The following is a 21,092-nucleotide window of genomic DNA, read 5'->3' as shown; positions in this document are numbered from 1 at the left end:
TGGCATTTTGCCCCTCCTTTCACCCTTCAGGGTAAAAACTGTAGTTTTAATTTTAATCCATTTACGTGATATTAGATCCCTCTATCGTTAGATATGGCTTTCAACAGTGGTTGCCAGGCTGCACGTGCAGCCATTTAAACTCCATGCTGTGACCCTGTTTTGTTCTCCAAAAGGAAAGAAAAGGAGTTCAACTTTCTGACCCAATGGGCACATGATGGTATCAGGGAGAAATGAGATCATGGAAATAACCGAGTCCATTCAGCACCCCTACATTCTGTTGTGTTTTTACGCCACATTGCTTTTGAGTTAATTGTCAAGTTCTCCTTCCGATTTATCCTACTACAGGTGCTGGAATACCTTGTTTAGCAGTAGTAGCACTGGCTTTCCGAGTGGAAATCATCCGTAATCCATTTTGGCCTTCCTCAGCTGGTTGCTGGACGGGAGTTTTAGTTTCTTCTCCTTCCGCAGAAAGCTGGTCTGAAGGGGAAAAATCTATTCAGTTATGCATAGGCCAGATTGTTCGTGATTATGTAGCTCATGCAATGACACTTCAGTCCATGGTTCCTATAAAAAAGCTTTTTTTTTTTTTTTTTTTTTTTTTAATACAGCTACACTGACCTGATGAACTCGTAAGTAGACTACCCTAGGACAAAACATCTAGGACTCTAGATTCTCTCTGCAGCTTTAACTACTACACAACATATTACTCTTCAGACAAAAAAAAAGGAATTTCCTTCCTAGTTTCACATAGAGCTTTACACAACAGACCAACTAAAGCCAAGAGTGGTTCTAAGCTTTCCTCCAACATTTCAGGTTCTGTCCACTGACTGCCAGACAAAGCCACCAGTGACCTGACCAGACTGCCTGCCCTATCGCTAGTCAGACCTCAGGTCATCTGTGATTTATACATTGATTTACAGCACAAATTCCTTCCAAGAACCAAAGACTTACACAATCATTTACAGCACAAATTCCTTCCAAGAACCAAACCATGCTCACCATCATCATCTTCATCATCATCTGCAGCATTGATTACAACTGGAGGGTGTGTAGGGCTTGGGACATTTTCCGAGTTTTCCACTTTCATCACCCGCCTTAGCTATGGAGAGGGATTGGACTGGACAGAAAGTTTGTTTTGCTGCAGTGACATCTGAGCCACTTTCAAATCATCGTCCGCGGACTCAGGCGGACTTGGCAGTGTAGCTAGAGGAAGAGGAGGATCATCAGTAATATGGCAGTTTAAAACTTTGACCACAATGCACGAAGATGGTAGCTAAGGCAGATAACCTGCACAGACAATGAATTCAGCATCTCCTTTTGCCCATCCCGCCACTGTTTACACCGTGAACAATGACTTGCCTTCAAACAACAACACATCTCCCTACCACCCAGCAGAGGACGAAACAACAGAAAGCAAACTGCAAGGCAAATATCACACAAAGCAGAGAGAAGCTGAGCATGAAAGCAGAAAACAAATACCAGCAGTACAGCAGCAGTACACTCGGTTTAGCTGACCACCTAGGACTGCAGACCTTTTCCTGCACTCACAAATGGACGGTTACCTGATGTCTCCTACACTATTGGCACCCACTAAGTAATATGCAAAATTAATTCTTCAATACTTAAAGAAAAAGGACCTAAACTCACTCTTGCTTGGTGGTAAGAAGACTCCATCGATGTAACGTCCCTTTGCGTGATGAAAAGCACAGTTGGCTTTCTGACAGCCTACTGGCTGCTTCTCCCAGTAGCAGGGAATCTCACCGCGCTTCTTCTGAAGACAGAAAGAAAGACAAGCTCGTGATAACATGCACCTAAGGTTTGCAAAGAGATGCACAGTTCCAGGTCACGACAGCGATAGGGCTGTCACAATACAGTGCTGAAACATCATTCCAAAGGTCAGTTTATCACGGAAGTATAGTATTTCCGGGCATATTCACAAAGTTTGCAGAAGCTGTAACCACTATGCACGTTTAGCCCTGTCATCATTCAGTTTGAGAAGACAGGCACTCTCAGACATCAGTTTAGGGTGGGTTAAACTAATACACCTAGGATTATACTAGGATTATTCAGAGGGAAAAAGAACATCTTAAATTGCCTACGTTAACTCTATCCAGAACTACTTCTTGGAGACTTCGTTCTTCTGCACCTTTAACTTTCCCCACTGCTTCCTAGCCCAGGCAGCTAGAACAGCATTATCTGAAGGACTCCGGGACACAAGAGACCTGATAGATCATTATCAAGCCTGCTCTCAGGAGGCTAGTACAGCCTGTTTATTACCCCCCTGCTCCAGCAGGTTTTAGCAGTCTAGTTAGCGGTTATTCTGCATCTGTTGAGACAATACTGTCGGCGTCTAATAAAAGAAAATCTTGCTAAGACATACCTAAGGCATTGATTTTATTTCCCTCTCCTTCCTCCCACCCCCTCCCCTGCTAACAGAAACCAGTGTAATTCCAAAGCAAATGACTCTATCCTGCAAAAGCACAATCAGCACACCTACAGCACTGAAAAATGCTTTTGTTGATTTATTTTGAGAACACATCTTTAGGCACTCACGTCAATTTCCATGTGTCTGAATCGGCAGACATTCCTGAAACAACGACCCTCCTGCCACAGCGTGCAGACTGTCTCGTTCCCCAGAGCAGCTTCGCAGTGGCGGAAGGAACAGTTGTCTCCCTGTAACCAAAAGGAAACCAACAAGGAAAATATAGTACAGCCTCAAAAACGTCCATGCTGCTGCCTCAGGTTGCTACGATTGAATTCAGAATCTATCTGGTTATCACGTTAACCAAAGACCAGTGTGCCTCCTCCTCCTACTCTACCCCTTCCTGAAAAAAATGAAAAAAAAAAAAAACAACAAAAAAACAAAGCAAAGCAAAGCAAAAGAAACCCAGCCATACCTTGGTACAGGTAGAATAGAAATAGAAGTAGCAATCGTCTCCTTGTTTAGACATGCCGACAAGTTCTGATAACAAGCTCGGGTTCTCTCCACAGGGACTTCCTCTGCTCTTGGAGAGAGCTGTCTTCACCCTTGCTTGGGCTGAAAGTCTTCCACTGGCTTGTGATCAGTGAAATCTTCTTTTTAAAAGTAACCCTAAACAAAGTACCAACAAGTGAAAAATAATGAGTAACAAGCATTTTTCCAGCTTTCTTCTGTTCATCAAATTAGTCTCTTGGGGAGAGCAATGCCTTGAAATCAGCTGTTACGGGAACTAACACAATATTAAACTAAAGTTCTGTAAAGCTGCCAGGAGCTTTGTCAGCAAGTGTTCTCTTCCACGTCCTCAATAATATGCCTTGGAGCACACCTGGAAGCCTGAAAATGGAGTCACTTCTTCAAAAACCACCTGATCATACATGCAAGGCAATGATCAACTATGGCTACGAGTAACTTCTACAGAATGCAGTATGACGCATTAAATAGCATGTTCCAGTCACTGTGGGTCTTCGAGTTCACCTACCTGGACAACCTCAGCAAAGTTATTGATCTTCAAAGACTTCCAGTTAACTTCTCCTGGAGGCCGAACCAACACTGAATCCGTGAATTAATGATAAAGGGGTAGGAAGAATTTGCCTCTCCACTTTGCCAAGGGAACCTCTCATCCACAATTCAAACGTAGGATGTGCTTTTAAACAGCTTATAACTAATGGAGGAAGCAAGTCCATCTGAACACTCTCTCAGACTGGAGACAGCCAGGGTTAGTTAGCTCTTCAAAAAATAAAAACCAAAAAAAAAACCCCACAAAACAAAACAAAAACAAAAAAAAACCAGTGCATTTAGAGATGAACTCGTGATTCAAAGTGGCTGCAAAAATGAGGATCCATCTTCCACAGCCAGACAATTTGACTTTTTTTTTTTTTTTTTTATTCAAAATTCAGTATGTTCCAATCTCTGGTCTTCAAGATTTCTTCACCTATTAAGAAAACACTAAAACCTTTCCCCGTCTTTATTACCTGTACAGCAAAAAACACACCAGTGCATACAAATACACAAATGTGCATACGCATACACACATATGTGTTTAGACACACACACGAGGAGTGAGTGATAGAAAGTTAGCGAGAGCGACAGTGGAAATCAGAAGTTTTGCCTTTTTGACACAGAGAGCGCGTAAAAACTCTCTCATTTTGAGGGAACTAGAAAAAAATGGAGGATCTACCAAATATTTTGATGAGTATGCCTTCGAGGCCAATGCTTTATACCATGAGTGATCTGGGGGCCAGCACACAAATATGCATACATATGTACATGCATACAGGATAAACATATCTATACACACAAGCGTGCACAGTATATGTTGTATGGTATCCATATGGAGAACAACTCGTAGCCCTGATCAGACACGTAGAGTTGCAATCAATTAACAGCAGGAAGACAGCAGATCAAGGATACAGCAAGCTTTGAGAGGCAGGGCAATGCTCACTTTGCCAGTGGCATGGCTGCATGATACCAAGAATTTTGAATTAGTTTGATTTTTTGGAAGCAATTTGTTTTCTTTCTGCGCTGTAGCAAATACCACAGGTTTGCCATCACGTGCTGTTCCCTAATCCATATATCCATCATCATCCATTGCTGCAAGATCATGAAAGGTTAGAAAAGATGACTTAGGTCCAATTTAACAGCCAATGATTTTTCAATGACCAGAGCTGCAACAGATTTTATTTAGCCACAAGCAGTTTTTTTTTTCTGATGTGAAGTCAGATATTTTGATTTTTTTTTTAAGACACTAAATGTCATAAAACCTGCAACCAGACCAGATAAAGTTCAAATTAGAGTGATTCTGAATCCTTTCATTAAAATGCTGCACATTTCTGTGCAAATTATTTCTGACTCTTCTGGACAAAAGCGGATGAAATAGTTCTTACAAATTAATAATAAAAGGTTGGAACCTTTTACTCACACAAACACTAGTGAATTTTCCAGGAAGTATTATTTTGGCAGGGAATTTTCCCAAATCTAAAGTAAAGAGGGGAAAAGTTGGGTTCTCGTATTAGTTGTTGGTTTTGACTGCTTGACAAAGGGAATAAAAACAGTAGTTAAGTGCAAGGTTTCCTTCTCTTCTTTAGTATTGAGAGGAATCGTCACTTCCGACCTTTAGCACCTTCAGAAACACACCTAGTGCCATGCAGATTCCTCTGCATCTACTTCTAAAAATTACTGGTGCTCCTTAGCATGGAAGTTGGACTTGAAATCTTTTCCAGATTGAGCTCTTTTGAATGCCCAAGGAGCTCATCATTTTGCTTGTTGCCTTCCATTTTCCTGAACAGACCCAGAACGCTGTTCAGGGTATGAATGGATCTGGTCTAAGGAATGGGAAGAAAGCAAAAACCAAGGATACCTCACAGCCCTAAATGCCATAAAAAGCAGTCTCATTTTAAAAAAGATCTCCAAAGCTTTTTTTTTTTTTTTTAACTGACATCTGCCAATATGGCGATCCAAGTGCTGAACAGAAACCAACTGAACTAGCCCCTGAAAGCCTGAATAAAAATGAGTAACTCTGGTGCACTCAGCAGGTCTGTAATAGAAGTTGGCAAGAGTTTTAGATTTCTTTTTTCTCCAGGGTGCTAGTAAAGTTTTTGCGTTACGAGATTTTGAACTCTTTTTGTACAAAAGAATTACAGATGCACTACAGTCACGGTAGCTGGGGGTCTGGAAATACATGCCAACAAGTGTCATAAACTTTGCCTTTGCTGAAGGAAGATAACTAGTCCAAAGAAAACCTGTCTAGTTTGTTTTACAGGCTTGTCTTTCTCAGTATGGAACAAACTGACCTCCCTGGTCTAACTTTCCAGTTGGCTATTCTGCCTTTGTCCTGGAGAGAAGAGCAAGAAGGGAACAAAATATTTTTGCACTCCAAAAAATGCATTAGGGAAGGATTATCACACCTACCTAAGGGTAATTTCTTGTTTGTTTATAAAGCACAAAGTCTTTCTCTTGGACAGTCTCTGTTGCTGGCCTGTTTTGTGCGTTCCATTTATAATAAAGGTATTAAAGATGCTTACCCCGTTTTGGTGGGTTTTTTTTTTTTTTAGAACAGTGTAAGCAGACAGTCGGATGACAAGCAAGAAAGAACAGCATAAACTCCTTGTTGTGACCCTGCTTTTTAATCACCCAGCATCAGCCTGGCTGCAAAACAGTCTCCGCTGATTTACCTGCTTGTTAAAGCACCCCACAGGCTGCAAGTGTTGTGTGCTAGGTGTCAAACTATATTTAACGGTGCATAGGTAAACCATTCATCTTCCCATGGTCGAAGCACAGAACAGCCCCCTGCTAGCACAGCTCATCCTTGCTGTAACTGCTTTTAAACCTATTTGTTGGTAAGAAAAGAGCTCAGTACACCACCTTCACGGGGCAAAAATTCACATGGAAGAGCAGAAAAACCCAGAAGTGCTTCCTGAACTTCACGTTACCAAGAGCACCATCGGATTTAGATCCTGGCCTGGCATCCAGGATGCACGGCCTGCAAGCACTGCTGCGATGTGGAAGTGCCAAGGCAGGTTTTTGGCCTGCCCTAAAACACTTTTTTTTTTTTTTTTTACAAACAATACAAAGAGTGTGCCAGGTATGCTGTAATGCCCGTGTGCCAGGTCAATAGAGGATATCCAAACAACAGAGGCGCTTCTCCTAATTTCCCGCGTGAAAACACTTTCACAGCGTTCTTTTCACGAAGAAACCCCTCTCTATCTTCTCCAATGCTCCAGGACCTGCTGCAGCTGCAGCGGCTGCGCTGGTACAACCCGCATCTTTGACAAATCTTTTCAACAGTTCTGCTTTACCTCGGCACAGTTGAGGTCACTCCTCTTCCTCTTCCAGCTGAGGAAGCAGCTTGCGGGCTCTGCCACACGGTCGGTGCAGAAGCGAAAGCTGGGAACACAGCAGTCAAACTCTCACTGCTAACGAAGCCACCAGGGCAGAGGGCTGACACAGACCCGCCAGAGGCGAACCGTACCCGCTCTCCCTCCCGGCTGCGAGGCTCGCCGCAGCAGCCCCGACCCGAAGCGCTCACAGTGCTTTGCTTGGTGATGTCACCGATGAGTCAGAGTCCCCAGATGAGCATCTGCCTTGCCACTCTTTAATGTTGGTGTTGTTTTTTGGTTGGTTGTTTGCTTGCTTTTGAAACTTATGCAGGTTATGGTAAACCTTCAGGTAAACCACAGATCAATGGGGAAGAAGTCCCACACGAGGGAAGGCCGTGCTTTTCTTCCAGGCAATGGCGCATGCTTTAACATGCTGCATTCAACAAAGAAGCTCTCTCCATTTTGCGCAGTGGCAACAGGCACGACTGCAACACACGCACGTGTAGGCAGCACCTGCAGGTCCCAAACCCTTAACCAATTTTTAGATAGCACCAATTTTTTATGTAGTTGCTTTCCCTTCATCCATAACCCCTTTTTTCCTTTCTTTGTATCGGGTGGCTCTCCTCCATTGTTCTCTCTGTCATTTTCCTCCCCAGTGTCTGAGCAGGCACTGGGAATCGTTTCCAGAGGAAGGGTACTGCTGAAGCTACAACATTTACTCTCAGGGAAAAGAGAGTATGTGAAAGAATACATACTTCCTTTCTTTTTCCTTTTTTTTTTTTTTAAATCTCTGAAATCAACGCTGCGGCCTGGCAGCAAATAACTATGGGAGTAATGATGATTCCTCATCCTCACTGTAACGTTGTAGTTAATGTCATAAAGAAGCAATTTCCCCAGACAGTGGCCATTTGAGATGGGAAGGGGCAGTAAGAGGAAGTTTTCCTTAGACTAGCTCTTCCCCCAGAACACCTCGCCATCCAGCAACAAATTCAATTCACCTGCTCCGCCTGATCAGTCAAACGCACGTCCGACTCCAGCACACGCCACAGCGGTGGTTCTGACGTGGTTTGAGAATCACCTATCCGCAGAATATCTCGGGTTTGTACACTCAAATAACGCAGTCTTTTCCAAATAAGGCCCAGAGCTCACACTCCGAGTGCAGCCTAACAGCACCAGAGGGCCGGTAGGCTAAACATTCCCATCCTGGCAACAGGACTGACCCGGGCAACAGTAAGCATCCCTTCTGCACTTTCATCGTGAACATCAGCATAAGGAAACAGAGACCTCCTCGATCCAAGTTTGAACAAACCCAAGCGGGTTTGAACAACCCAAGCGGGTTGTTTTCAGCAAACTAACGGAGAAATTAAGGTGACAACCGCGTGCATCCAGAGTTAGTCAGATCCCGAAGGCAGTTCCTTTGGGAAACGCAGGAGCAGCGCGCCAGATGACGGCTACCTTACAGCGCACCCCTCAGAGGCACTGCTACGAAAGGAAGGCAGAAGGTTGGAACTCAAAATAACTCGCAAGGCGGGTTAAGGGGGAAGCTTTAATTTCCTGAGCAGAACCTCCCCCCTGAAGACAGCCCAGGGACTCTTTGCTTCCCCAGGGAGACGGCAGGGACAGGGCAGGGAGGTGGGATGGAGGGACACAGGGCCAGATGGACGGCCAGACGGCCGGATGGATGGACAGACGGCCAGACGGACGGCCAGACGGCCCAAAAGGCCTGAGCAAGGGCTGAGGAGCGGGAGGGAAGGGCAGGGCGAGGGGAAGGGCGGCCCTGGGCCTGACAGGGCACCTTGGGCCTAACCCCGGGCAGCAGCTCCCCGTCTCACAGGGCCCGCGGGGGGCTGCCTGTAACAGGAGATGCGGGCAGGTAAATTTTACAAGCACTGCATCACAAATACCCTGCAACACCTGAACTATTCACTGGGACAGCCTCCTTCCTCACCTCCTGAAAGCTCCAGCTGGCAAACCAAGGACAAAATGAAAGGCAGATGTGGAGGACCTCGTAAGATACTGTTTTGTTCCCTACGTGCCCACTGCTGGTGACACGTAATGCCTCCTGTTCCCGAACGACATTGGCACGTTACATCTTTACTACATGCTGAAAGGAACTCAGCAACTTGAACACAACTTAGAATTACCCATCCCGGCAGCAGGCTGTCCAGCTGAAGCTGCTTTAGCCAATCAAGTGTGTCGTGCTGCCCCTCAAAGGTTTCTTCCTGGGAACGTCTGCTGTGACACTCCTGACGTATTACTTCTCGGAATGGCAGAACTGCGCTGGGTAGGCCCCACAGCAAGACTCGTATTTCTGTCCTTCCCTTTCAGGAAAGGATCTCCCACCTTGAATTTATTAATTTTCATGATGATGATACACAAATTGAAGTTTTGAAAAACTGAATGCTGATTAACAGATTTCTAGCACAGCCTGTGCATCAAAATTCATTTCTCTCCATTTAGGTAATCTTAGTTTCTGAGTTACAGTTACAGTCAAAATTTTTCTTCTTCGATTTTTTTCTTTTTTCTTTTTTTTTGTGATCAGAAAAACGAGGGGACTGGCTGTCCCAAGTCAGCCGGGGAACTTCTCTTTGGTCGATGCATCAAGCAACTCAGCTCTCTTGGGGAAACTTAAATAGAAAAGACAGATCTCCAAACGGATAAAAAAAATAAATCAAATGGTAAAAACCCAACCGACACATCTGATACCCCAGCTTATTGAACAGCACAAGGGTTTAATCTACAGGCTCTGTCCAAAGCAGCAAGAAGTGACAGATTTAATCCAAACCAGTTGCCCGCTCTCACTCTCTGATCTGGAGACGTTATTGGACAAGCATGCGTAGCAGTAACACTTGTAAACACTGGGTTACTGCACCACAGCCCCAAATCCCTCACGGGCCCACTAAGATACTTTTACTGACTGATCCACAATAAGCACTCCCAAAAAGATTCTCAACAAGTTAAACCCTGTTTAGAAAGAATCTGAGGAACCTGTCACTGCAGCAACAAAGGGCTGCAATTGCATGCAAAATCTCCAACACCCTCCTTAGCACCCTGCTAGCTCAAGGACTGTGTGGGGCTTCCGTGCCCTGAACGAGTCCACCCTGGCCACGTAATGCAGATGTAATGGTCAAGAAAGCACATAGCGTTATCGAAACTTATCAGATCCACAGCAAAAAGAAAAGCCCACGCTTCTATATTTCTCCTCCTTCTCCATTCACAGAAGGAAGAGACTGAAAACAAGCAGATTTGTGGTTTACATTTACAGTTAATGTGAAAAATGGCTATTTGTGAAATACATCACGTATTGTTTCAAGCTACAAACAACTCGCTCCCACAAAGGAAGGACTTTTGACCTCAGCATGCAACCCCAGTTACAAATAACTTCCTATCTACCAGCGGGCCGCGTTCCCCTGGCACTCAGTCACTCCGCAGCACGGCAGCCACCTTTGTTCTAAGGATGGCAAATTCTACTTAGAAACGCTCTGTAGAAGAGTGATGCTGTCCCCTTTTAACACGATCCGGCCTGCAGCACAGAGAAGGGAAAGAGGGGATTAGAGAGAGCCCAGAACCTGAGAATAATCTCGTGTTTTCAGAAAGTGTTTCGTGTGGTTGAGCAGGGTTTTGCCCATCATGCAGAGTGCAGGCCGCCTGGTATTACACGTTCCAAAGACCAGAACTGGTCTCAGGCAGGGACAGATTCTCCTTCATTCAGCAAAATCAGCAGCTCAAAAATCATCAGGGACAGAGATGTAGCCAGGAATTGCTCACTGAACTTCAACAGCAAGGCTCGTCACACGGTTGGTACCTCTCAGTGCTGCTACCTAGAAGGCTCACCCGGGCAGGTTTCAGACCGCGCGTCACTCGGGTTGCACAGACACACGACACACCCAGCTGTTTCCTTGATTTTGTCTTGGAGTGAATCTCCTCTGCGTCGTCCAGCGCCAAATTCACGTACTCGTCAAAGCCCTAGAAATCGGCAACAGTGGCAATTAGTTCAGCAACAACACGAACCATCGTCAGCTTTGCTGAGCCAGGCTGGACAATGAAGACTAATTGTTAGAGAAGCACGATTTCTTTTTTCCCTTGGGCTAGTTTTTCTTGACAAGAAAAAATAGGATTGTGAATGAGGGAAAACAAACTAACGACGTAACGTGGGGTCGTGCTGACACTCACGATGATGCAGCCTTCTATCCGCACGTTCACTTGCTCAGCCACACCTGGATCCTCGAGCTCTGCAGAACGAAGGAGGAGAGTAAATTGGAACACAAACACCGCGAGCAGTTTTGTTCTCTCTCGTGTGTTCAGAAATACCCGCTAACCATAGCCGCTAGAGCTCCCAAACACTCCAAGGAGCAACTCTCAGGGGCAGTTTCAATTAACAGTCTGACATTTTAGAGTCTTATATGACTGGGTGAATACTACACGTTTGCTGAAGGACACGTTTCCAGTCACAAGGGAACACTCCTGCACGCCCGGCTGCACGATCCCACTCCCGTTAACACGAGGGCGAAACGCCGGGCTGCGCAGCAGCTCCTTGTACCCACCAGCACGCCGCACAGCTCTCCATTCCCCACAAACCTGCCCCGAGCAACGGGTGGGAGCCGAAAACTCAGCGAGGGAGATCCCCGGACCCTCCCCGCTCCCCCCACCCCCCCCAAATCCCCATCCCCATCCCCTCCCCGTCCTCTCCCCGCGCTACTCACGCTCTGCAGGTAGCAGAAGATGAGGTTCCGGGGCGCTGCGTGAAGGGCTCAGCACGGGGACAAGAGCTCCAGGCCCGGGACAAGGCCTCAGGACAAGGCCTCAAACCCTGCAACGAGGCCCCAGGGCCCCGGGACAAGGCCTCAAGGCCCGGGCCGAGACCCCTGAGGCCGGGGCCGCCCCCCACACGCTCCCCCGTCGCTCCCCGGCCGCAGGAAGGCTACGATGGGCTGCACCATCACCTTCTGCACCTTCTGGTCCTGCCCGCGGTACGCCATTGCTGCCGCCGCCTCGCTGCTCCCGCCGCCCCTGCTGGGCCGCCTCCGGAAGCCCCTGAGGCCGGGCGGGAGCGCGCAAGGGACGCTGGGATGCTGGAGGAGCGTGGGGGGCCGCTCTAGCAGGCCGGGAGGACCGCGTCTCTATGGTTGCAGGCAGGGGTCCCTGCGCTAGCTTTATTGGCGAGCAGCGAGGCTGGGGGGGGGAGGGGGGCAAGACAGCCTTAAATAAAATACGAATATAAAAAGTTTTATAAATGGCTGAGTCCCAAATAGGATTACAATCAAAGTTTACAATTTATTAAACGAATAGAGGCAAGCAAGCAGCGCTGGGTGCGCCGGGAGTCTCTGCTCCCCCAGGACGCACGCCTGTTACGTAAGGCGGCTGGTTTTGATGCTCCCAGGCTAATACATATTCATTACTACTTCGAGAAGAGGAAGGGTTATTAGAATTGGTTTCCGGAATCCGAAACCCCTCCCAGGGGCGCCTGCGTACCAGTCTCTGGTGGTCTCTCGGGGCTTGCTCGGGCTGAATGCTGGTTGTCTTCCTCTCAGGCTTTTGTCCTTCAATTGTCCTTCAGCTCCCCCTTCCTCCTCGTTTGGGAGCCTCTGCGCCGGATTTCAGAAACTCTAGCAACATCCCCTGCAGTAGTCAGCACTTTTCCCTAAAAACCCCTTTGTTCTCTTATCACCTAGACCCGGGCCTCGATGGTAACCCTTCAAATCCCTTAGTGACACGAATTGCTGGACCATTCCTTACAAAAGGAAGGATAAAATATGTAGAGGAGCAATGGCACACGCGAAAGCCCGGCGCCGCGGGCAGAGGCAGCGAAGGTTGACGGCAGAACAGTGCTCGGTTTGAACACGGAGAGGGAAAGCGAGGGGAAGGTGGCCGAAGCCGGCCGCAGTCTCTGAGCTCTCCTCCTCCTGATTGTTTTCTCTCAAAGCCATTTCTGTCTGTGTGCGGGCACCCGGAGCCGGCAGAAGTCCCCGTGAAGTCCTTCGGCAGGACGGAGGGCTGCGTGGGCTCCAGTGAGAGAGGGAGTTAGGAGAATCTTATCAAGTAGAGATAGAGCGCTGACAGCGTTAAACTAGGATGCTACTTAGTGTCTTTGCTAACTATGGTGCATTGTGCCAATTAACTAAAGCAAGAAGCCTTGGGCCCCTTACCAAGGTCAGTCTCCTAATAAGAGAGTGAGCCTGTCTTAAGAAACTGGAAGAAACTGGTCCTGCAGGTGGACAAGAGCCAAGGAGCAACTGAGTCTGTGCAAAGACAAGAGGTCAACTAGCGGTGACGAGGAAGAGTCATCAATCTTCATGCCCACGACCTCCCGTGTTGCCCAGCGCTGAATAAACATACCTACTTTACAATCTCACTGATTGTGGAGTCCCTTTTCCGCAAGTCACTAGCAGCGGTTTCTTCCGCAGAGGTTTTCCCAGAGCCGCTTCAAAGCTTCCCTCGCGGAGCTGGGGCGTCGCAGGGGGTCGTCAAAGCACGCACGCACACACACACACACACACACACACACACACACACACACAGGCGTTGTTGTCCAAACAGAAAGTATTTACAACAAATTCGACAAGCGGTTTTCCTCTGCCAGCAGCAAATGCCTGAGGGCCCCTACAGCTTCACAAATCATAGCACAAAGAGCCTAAAGTTCCTCTAAAATTTAGGGAAATGATTCAAAATAGATCTGCTAGGGGAAAACGATCACTGGCGGCAGGGTACACAATACACGCGAGTCTCAGCTCTCCTCCGCAGGGTCAGTGCCCACGCCCAAGTGCGACGCTGATGGCACCCGAACATTTGCTGTAGCAGGCAGCAGAGCCAGCAGCTCAGGGGAGCAATTTTAAAAACCAGGAGGCACTTAAACCAACCCTTAATTGACCCAGTTACTGCAGGAGAGTCCCGACTACTCGCCCTGGAGTCCTACTGTCACCCACAAAAAGCACCAACCAAAGCTTGGGGGAACTTTGGTACAGCACAAGAGAAGGGAGTGGGGGTAGCGTAGCCGTATCGCAGAGCTGCTGCTTTTCACACCATTTTATCATCCCTGATAATTGAAAGTAAGGCCGGGTGGGCTGACCCCACCACCACCACTCCTGGCAGCATGTTTGGTCCACAACGCTAGAATAATTATTTTGCTCCCTCCTGCCCTTACAGCTTCATCATCTGAAAAGATTACAGTCAAAACAATGGCATACACAAATAAAAGTCAAGAGTTGACATAGTAACTCCGGGATTTGGGTATCAACTGTCCGAGAAATCAGAACACCCAGGCTTCACAATGTGCCCAACATCGAGCTGTGCCAAGGGGGGGCGGAAGGAAGAAGCTTTCCGTTTAAGCCTTCAGAGCATCGCTCCATCACTACGTCAATTCACAGCCACCACAGCGTGCCGATGGACATCTTTCTGTGCCAAAAGAAACAAGTGCTTTGTCCTCTTGATATCAAAGGTAGCCACCTATAGTTACGGAACCATGCACAAGACCTTAACTCTGACCAGCAGGAAAACTTAGGACAACTGAGTGCAGATCCTGCCAATTTCTACCAGTTCCAACTGTGCTTTAAGTCTCATTGCAAAGCCTCAGTTAGAAAAAGGATCACCTCGGGGTATCCAACAAGAAGAAGAGTTGTTTTCTTTTCTTTTTTTTTTTTTTTTAATATACCATAGGACTATGCAGTTCAATCATCAATCATCTTGGAAAGCTCAAGGAGGAGGTCATCCTCATCCTTCCCTGGGTCCAAGTCGAGCTCGGCTTCCAGTATGCCGTCTGAGAGTTCCCAAAGTAGCATCTCTAAATCCTCGTCTACAGATACGGGCGCGTTGCCTGTGGAACTCAGCCGGCGTGTCCTTGCTTCTTCTAGCTGGGAAGAAGCTGAAGTCGAGCTTGAGAACTCCATTGGCTCCACGGATTCTGCCTGGCTTCCAAGATGTGCTTCAGGTCTTGGCAGAGCAAGGAAGAGAACAATCAGTATATGCCATTTCTTAACGGGAAATCCCTTTTCTGCAAACCGGCTCTTAAAACCGTAGCCAACCCCTCCTGCACTTCAATCTTACCCAGGGATTGTTATTCAATTAACCCAGGGCTACATTTAGAGCCCAATATATTAGCAGGTACATTTTTCAGTTTGGGGGTTTCTCTGTGAAGCCAGAGCACCCGGAGTCTAGCAAAGATGGGAAACCAACATGGCCTCCCGGAAGCCCAGTGTCCGAGAACTACATCTCCCGGCATGCTCTGGGAAAACAATATGGACTCCCGGAAACCCGGTGGCCAAGAACTACATTTCCCAGCACTCCCCAGAAAATTGAGCCTCGCACCTTGCCGTAGGACGCCATTTTTTGCTCTGTTACATTACCGGTTTCGTGTTTATGGAGGGTTTTCCCGCCGTTTTGGCGGGTTTCCCCTCAATTTCGGGTTTTCAGCTCTCCATTTCAGAGTTCTTCCCCGCAATTTTGGGGTTCCTTCCCCTAATTTGGTGCTTCGCCCCCCCCCCCCACTTTTGGGGTTCCCCCTCCATTTTGGGGATTCCCCCCAATTCCAAGCCCCCCACAATTTTGGAGGCCCCCACCATCCTGTCTTGGCCTGCCACCCTAATATTAAGGTTCTTTCCCCCAATGTTGGGGTTCTCACCACATGTTTGAGGTTCCTTCCCTTAATTTGGGGCTTAGCTCCCCGGGATCTGGGGCTTTAACCCCAATTTTGGGGGTCCCCCCCAAGTTTGGGGATTCCTCCCCAGGTCTGGGGGGGGTCCACATTCAATTCTGGAATTTCACACTTCCATTTAAGTCTTCTTCCCCCCAATTTGGGGGTTCACCCACCCAATTTTGGGGGTTCCTCCCCTAATTTGGGGGGACCCGACCAATTTTGGGGGTCCCCCCCAATTGTAGAGTCCCCCACCCTCCTTTTTTGGGTTCCCCCCTAATTTTAAAGAGTTCTTCCGCCCAATTTTGGGGGACCCCACAATTTGGCCGTTCCTTCCCCTAACTTTGGGCTTCAACCCTTCGATTTTGGGGGGGGCTCCCCCCCTCTTATTTTGGCCTTCCACCCTAATATTAGGCCTAACCCCTAAGAACCTTGACCCCTAAGCCTATGGCAACCACGGATCTAACCCTAACCCCTACCCCAACAAACCCTAGAAACCCTAACCCTAAAAACCCTTACAGCCCTAACCCGATAAAATTTACCACACTAAACCCCTGAAGACTGTTCTGGGGGGTCCACATTCAATTCTGGAATTTCACACTTCCATTTAAGTGTTCTGCCCCCCCAATATGGGGGTTCGCCCACCCAATTTTGGGGGTTCCTCCCCTAATTGGGGGGGACACAACCAATTTTGGGGGGGACACAACCAATTTTGGGGGGGACACAACCAATTTTAGAGTCCCCCACCCTCCTTTTTTGGGTTTCCCCCAATATTAAGAGCTCTTCCGCTCAATTTTGGGGGACCCCACAATTTTGACGTTCCTTCCCCTAACTTGGGGCTTCAACCCTTCAATTTTGGGTGGGCTCCTCCCCTCTTATTTTGGCCTTCCGCCCTAATATTAGGCCTAACCCCTAAGAACCTTGACCCCTAACCCTATGGCAACCACGGATCTAACCCTAACCCCTACCCCAACAAACCCTAGAAACCCTAACCCTAAAAACCCTTACAGCCCTAACCCGATAAAATTTACCACACTAAACCCCTGAAGACTGTTCTGGGGGGTCCACATCCAATTCTGGAATTTCACACTTCCATTTAAGTCTTCTTCCCCCCAATTTGGGGGTTCGCCCACCCAATTTTGGGGGTTCCTCCCCTAATTTGGGGGGGACACAACCGATTTTAGAGTCCCCCACCCTCCTTTTTTGGGTTCCCCCCTAATATTAAAAGTTCTTCTGCCCAATTTTGGGGGACCCCACAATTTTGACGTTCCTTCCCCTAACTTGGGGCTTCAACCCTTCAATTTTGGGGGGGGCTCCCACCCTCTTATTTTGGCCTTCCGCCCTAATATTAGGCCTAACCCCTAAGAACCTTGACCCCTAATGCTATGGCAACCACAGATCTAACCCTAACCCCTACCCCAACAAACCCTAGAAACCCTAACCCTAAAAACCCTTACAGCCCTAACCCGATAAAATTTACCACACTAAACCCCTGAAGACTGTTCTGGGGGGTCCACATTCAATTCTGGAATTTCACACTTCCATTTAAGTGTTCTGCCCCCCCAATATGGGGGTTCGCCCACCCAATTTTGGGGGTTCCTCCCCTAATTGGGGGGGACACAACCAATTTTGGGGGGGACACAACCAATTTTGGGGGGGACACAACCAATTTTAGAGTCCCCCACCCTCCTTTTTTGGGTTTCCCCCAATATTAAGAGCTCTTCCGCCCAATTTTGGGGGACCCCACAATTTTGACGTTTCTTCCCCTAAATTGGGGCTTCGACCCTTCAATTTTGGGGGGGGCTCCCCCCTTAGTTTGGCCTTCCACCCTAATATTGGGCCTTACCCCTAAGAACCCTGACCCCTAACACTACGGCTCCCACGGATCTAACCCTAACCCCTACCCCAAAAAACCGTAGAAACCCTAACCCTAAAAACCCTTACAGTCCTAACCCGATAAAATTTACCACACTAGACCTACGCCTAAAAGCCCTAACCCTAAAAATTAAGACCCTCTAAACCCTAACCCAAAACGTAAAGATTCTCAAAGCCCTAACGCTGGAGACCCTAACCTTAAAAAAAAAAAAATAAGACCTTAAAACCCTAACCCTAAATACCTGACCATAACTAAAACCCTAAGACCCTAACCCTAAAAACCCTATCAACACTAAAACCACAAAATACTTTAAAACCTTAACACACTAACCCCCAAACCCTAACCCTTATAACTCCAACCCTAACAACCTTAAAATCCTAACCCTAAACCCTGGAAACCCTAACCCTGAAACCCAACCCTAGTGCCTTAGCCCTGAAACCTTAAAACCCTAACACCTTATTAGAAACACTCTGTAACCAATACCATAGGCTCAGGCAAGTATCTCAGTGAGGTAGCATTTTTATTCACGATTGCAATGGCAGGCGTCCCACAAGCCACCTACTAGTTCCATAACACAGTTTATATAATTTTTTTTTCCTCTCGGTGACCAGGACCATCCCCAGTTTCCCCATTGACTGGGTAATCCATGTTCACAATCTATCCAGTGCTTCACAGAAAATACACAGCTGCTGGCCTGTCACTAGTCAATTTTATTTTTTTCTTGACTGTTTTCCTCTTTGAGGTGGTAATGTTTCTTACACCGTGATTTCCACCCAATTGCTCTAAGGATTCTGGTTGTCTGCATTTTACAAGGTTGTCTGTTAAGCTTTCTTATCACTGCAAGCATATATCAATACCACCCTCCTTCCCTCTAAACGATGTAACTCTGTGCAAAAACATTTTTATTCCCACAACCTTGATCCCCTTACCCTAAAATCCTTATTCTCTTTAACCGTAACAACTCTAACCACAACCCTAACCCTTCATATCAACCCCCCGACGCTAATGACACTGACTAATGATCCAAACCCCAAACCCCAGGCAACCAACAAAGAAACAGACACAAAGCTGAAAACTACAAAAAAGGCAAAACCCTGGATACAGACCCCAAATCACAAACACGCTACCAAAATGCTACAGAAAAGCCCCAGACGCAGGCCCCAAGCACTACAGCTAGGCCCCAGAAGCTCTAGACACATCCCAAAGCCAAAATGCAATCCCCAAACACTACAGAAAAGCCCCCAAACACCAGACACAGGCTGCAGAAGTCTACAAGCAGGCCCCAGCCACACCCGGATGCAGACCCCAACTGTCCACAAGCAGCTCCCAACCCCCCCCCCCCCATGAACTGGACCCCCCCCCACCACCACCCAGATGCATGCCCCAGGCCCCAGGCCTCAGCCCCAGCCCCCACACCCCAGACTCAGGCCCCAAAGGTGTACAACCAGCTCCCAACTGCCCCCCTCAAAGGGAGGCCCCAAAGCCTGCCAGAGGACCCTAGAGCGTACAAGCAGCTCCCAACCCCCCCGGCACAGGCCCCAACCCCCCCCCAGACACAGGCCCCAAAGGTGTACAAGCAACTCCCCATCCTCCCCAGAGGCACGCCCCAAAGGTGTACAAACAGCCCCAACCCCCCAAAACCCAGACCCCTACAGCGTAGAAGCAGCTCCCAACCCCATGCCCCCAAGGCACATGCCCCAACCCCTCCCCCAAGGCAGGCCCTAACAGTGTACAAGCAGCTCCCACCCCCCCCCAGACGCAGGCCCCAAAGGTGTACAAGCAGGCCCCTACAGTATACAAGCAGCTCACAACCACCCCCCCAAAGGCAGGCCCCAACCCCCTCCAGATGCAAGCCCGAAAGGTTAAAACCAGCTCCAACCCCCTAACCCCCCCCGCCCCGCGCAGACGCAGGCCCCAAAGGTGTACAAGCAGTTCCCAACCCCTCCAAGGCAGGCCCCAAAAGTGTACAGGCAGGCCCCTACAGTGCAGAAACGCTCCAACCCCCCCCGCTTCCACCTCGAGGGAGGCCCTCCCCCCCCAGTATACACGAAGCTCCCAACCCCCTCTCAGAGGAATGCCTAAAAAAGTATACAAGCAGCTCCTAACACCCCCCCCCCCCCCCCCCAAAAGAGGCAGTCCCCAAAGGTGTACAAGCAGGCCCTCAAATCCCTTAGGTGTACAAGCAGGCCCTTCAAATCCCTTAGCCCCTGCGCCAGCTTTATTGGCGAGCAGCGAGGCTGGGGGGGGAGGGGGGCAAGACAGCCTTAAATAAAATACAAATATAAAAAGTGTTATAAATGGCTGTTATAAATCCAAATAGGATTACAATCAAAGTTTACAATTTATTAAACGAATAGAGGCAAGCAAGCAGCGCTGGGTGCGCCGGGAGTCTCTGCTCCCCCAGGACGCACGCCTGTTACGTAAGGCGGCTGGTTTTGATGCTCCCAGGCTAATACATATTCATTACTACTTCGAGAAGAGGCAGGGTTATTAGAATTGGTTTCCGGAATCCGAAACCCCTCCCAGGGGCGCCTGCGTACCAGTCTCTGGTGGTCTCTCGGGGCTTGCTCGGGCTGAATGCTGGTTGTCTTCCTCTCAGGCTTTTGTCCTTCAATTGTCCTTCAGCTCCCCCTTCCTCCTCGTTTGGGAGCCTCTGCGCCGGATTTCAGAAACTCTAGCAACATCCCCTGCAGTAGTCAGCACTTTTCCCTAAAAACCCCTTTGTTCTCTTATCACCTAGACCCGGGCCTCGATGGTAACCCTTCAAATCCCTTAGTGACACGAATTGCTGGACCATTCCTTACAAAAGGAAGGATAAAATATGTAGAGGAGCAATGGCACCCGCGAAAGCCCGGCGCCGCGGGCAGAGGCAGCGAAGGTTGACGGCAGAACAGTGCTCGGTTTGAACATGGAGAGGGAAAGCGAGGGGAAGGTGGCCGAAGCCGGCCGCAGTCTCTGAGCTCTCCTCCTCCTGATTGTTTTCTCTCAAAGCCATTTCTGTCTGTGTGCGGGCACCCGGAGCCGGCAGAAGTCCCCGTGAAGTCCTTCGGCAGGACGGAGGGCTGCGTGGGCTCCAGTGAGAGAGGGAGTTAGGAGAATCTTATCAAGTAGAGATAGAGCGCTGACAGCGTTAAACTAGGATGCTACTTAGTGTCTTTGCTAACTATGGTGCATTGTGCCAATTAACTAAAGCAAGAAGCCTTGGGCCCCTTACCAAGGTCAGTCTCCTAATAAGAGAGTGAGCCTGTCTTAAGAAACTGGGAGAAACTGGTCCTGCAGATGGACAAGAGCCAAGGAGCAACTGAGTCTGTGCAAAGACAAGAGGTCAACTAGCGGTGACGAGGAAGAGTCATCAATCTTCATGCCCACGACCTCCCGTGCTGCCCAGCGCTGAATAAACATACCTACTTTACAATCTCACTGATTGTGGAGTCCCTTTTCCGCAAGTCACTAGCAGCGGTTTCTTCCGCAGAGGTTTTCCCAGAGCCGCTTCAAAGCTTCCCTCGCGGAGCTGGGGCGTCGCAGGGGGTCGTCAAAGCACGCACGCGTGCACACACACACACACACACACACACACACACAGGCGTTGTTGTCCAAACAGAAAGTATTTACAACAAATTCGACAAGCGGTTTTCCTCTGCCAGCAGCAAATGCCTGAGGGCCCCTACAGCTTCACAAATCATAGCACAAAGAGCCTAAAGTTCCTCTAAAATTTAGGGAAATGATTCAAAATAGATCTGCTAGGGGAAAACGATCACTGGCGGCAGGGTACACAATACACGCGAGTCTCAGCTC

General features: G+C 48.4%; 1 protein-coding gene across 3 annotated transcripts; it reads right to left on the bottom strand.

The window, feature by feature from the left end:
* Positions 1-378: 378 nt before the first annotated feature.
* Positions 379-12,538, bottom strand: LOC310891782 (zinc finger CCCH domain-containing protein 11A-like). 3 transcript variants are annotated; one of them, XR_014577722.1, is made up of 7 exons: positions 11,499-12,536; positions 3,459-11,027; positions 2,898-3,091; positions 2,554-2,673; positions 1,648-1,771; positions 1,000-1,203; positions 379-477 (listed from the first exon to the last, which is right to left on the bottom strand). XR_014577722.1 is itself a non-coding variant. In XM_083854010.1 (6 exons), exons 3-6 carry the CDS (start codon positions 2,949-2,951, stop codon positions 1,100-1,102), a joined length of 402 nt encoding a protein of 133 aa, XP_083710136.1. In that variant the 5' UTR covers positions 2,952-3,091; positions 3,459-11,027; positions 11,499-12,538; the 3' UTR covers positions 559-1,099. The 3 variants fall into 3 exon arrangements, 1 of the variants encoding a protein (XP_083710136.1); XR_014577723.1 differs by lacking the exon at positions 379-477 and having other exon boundaries at positions 559-1,203; positions 3,459-10,761; positions 10,969-11,027; positions 11,499-12,535; XM_083854010.1 differs by lacking the exon at positions 379-477 and having other exon boundaries at positions 559-1,203; positions 11,499-12,538.
* Positions 12,539-21,092: the final 8,554 nt, after the last annotated feature.

This window comes from Anser anser (assembly GCF_964211835.1).
Source record: "Anser anser genome assembly, contig: HAP1_SCAFFOLD_182, whole genome shotgun sequence".
Taxonomy (NCBI): Eukaryota; Metazoa; Chordata; class Aves; order Anseriformes; family Anatidae; genus Anser; species Anser anser.
The sequence above is the reverse complement of the archived record's forward strand: the minus strand, read 5'-3'. Positions and strand labels throughout refer to the sequence as shown.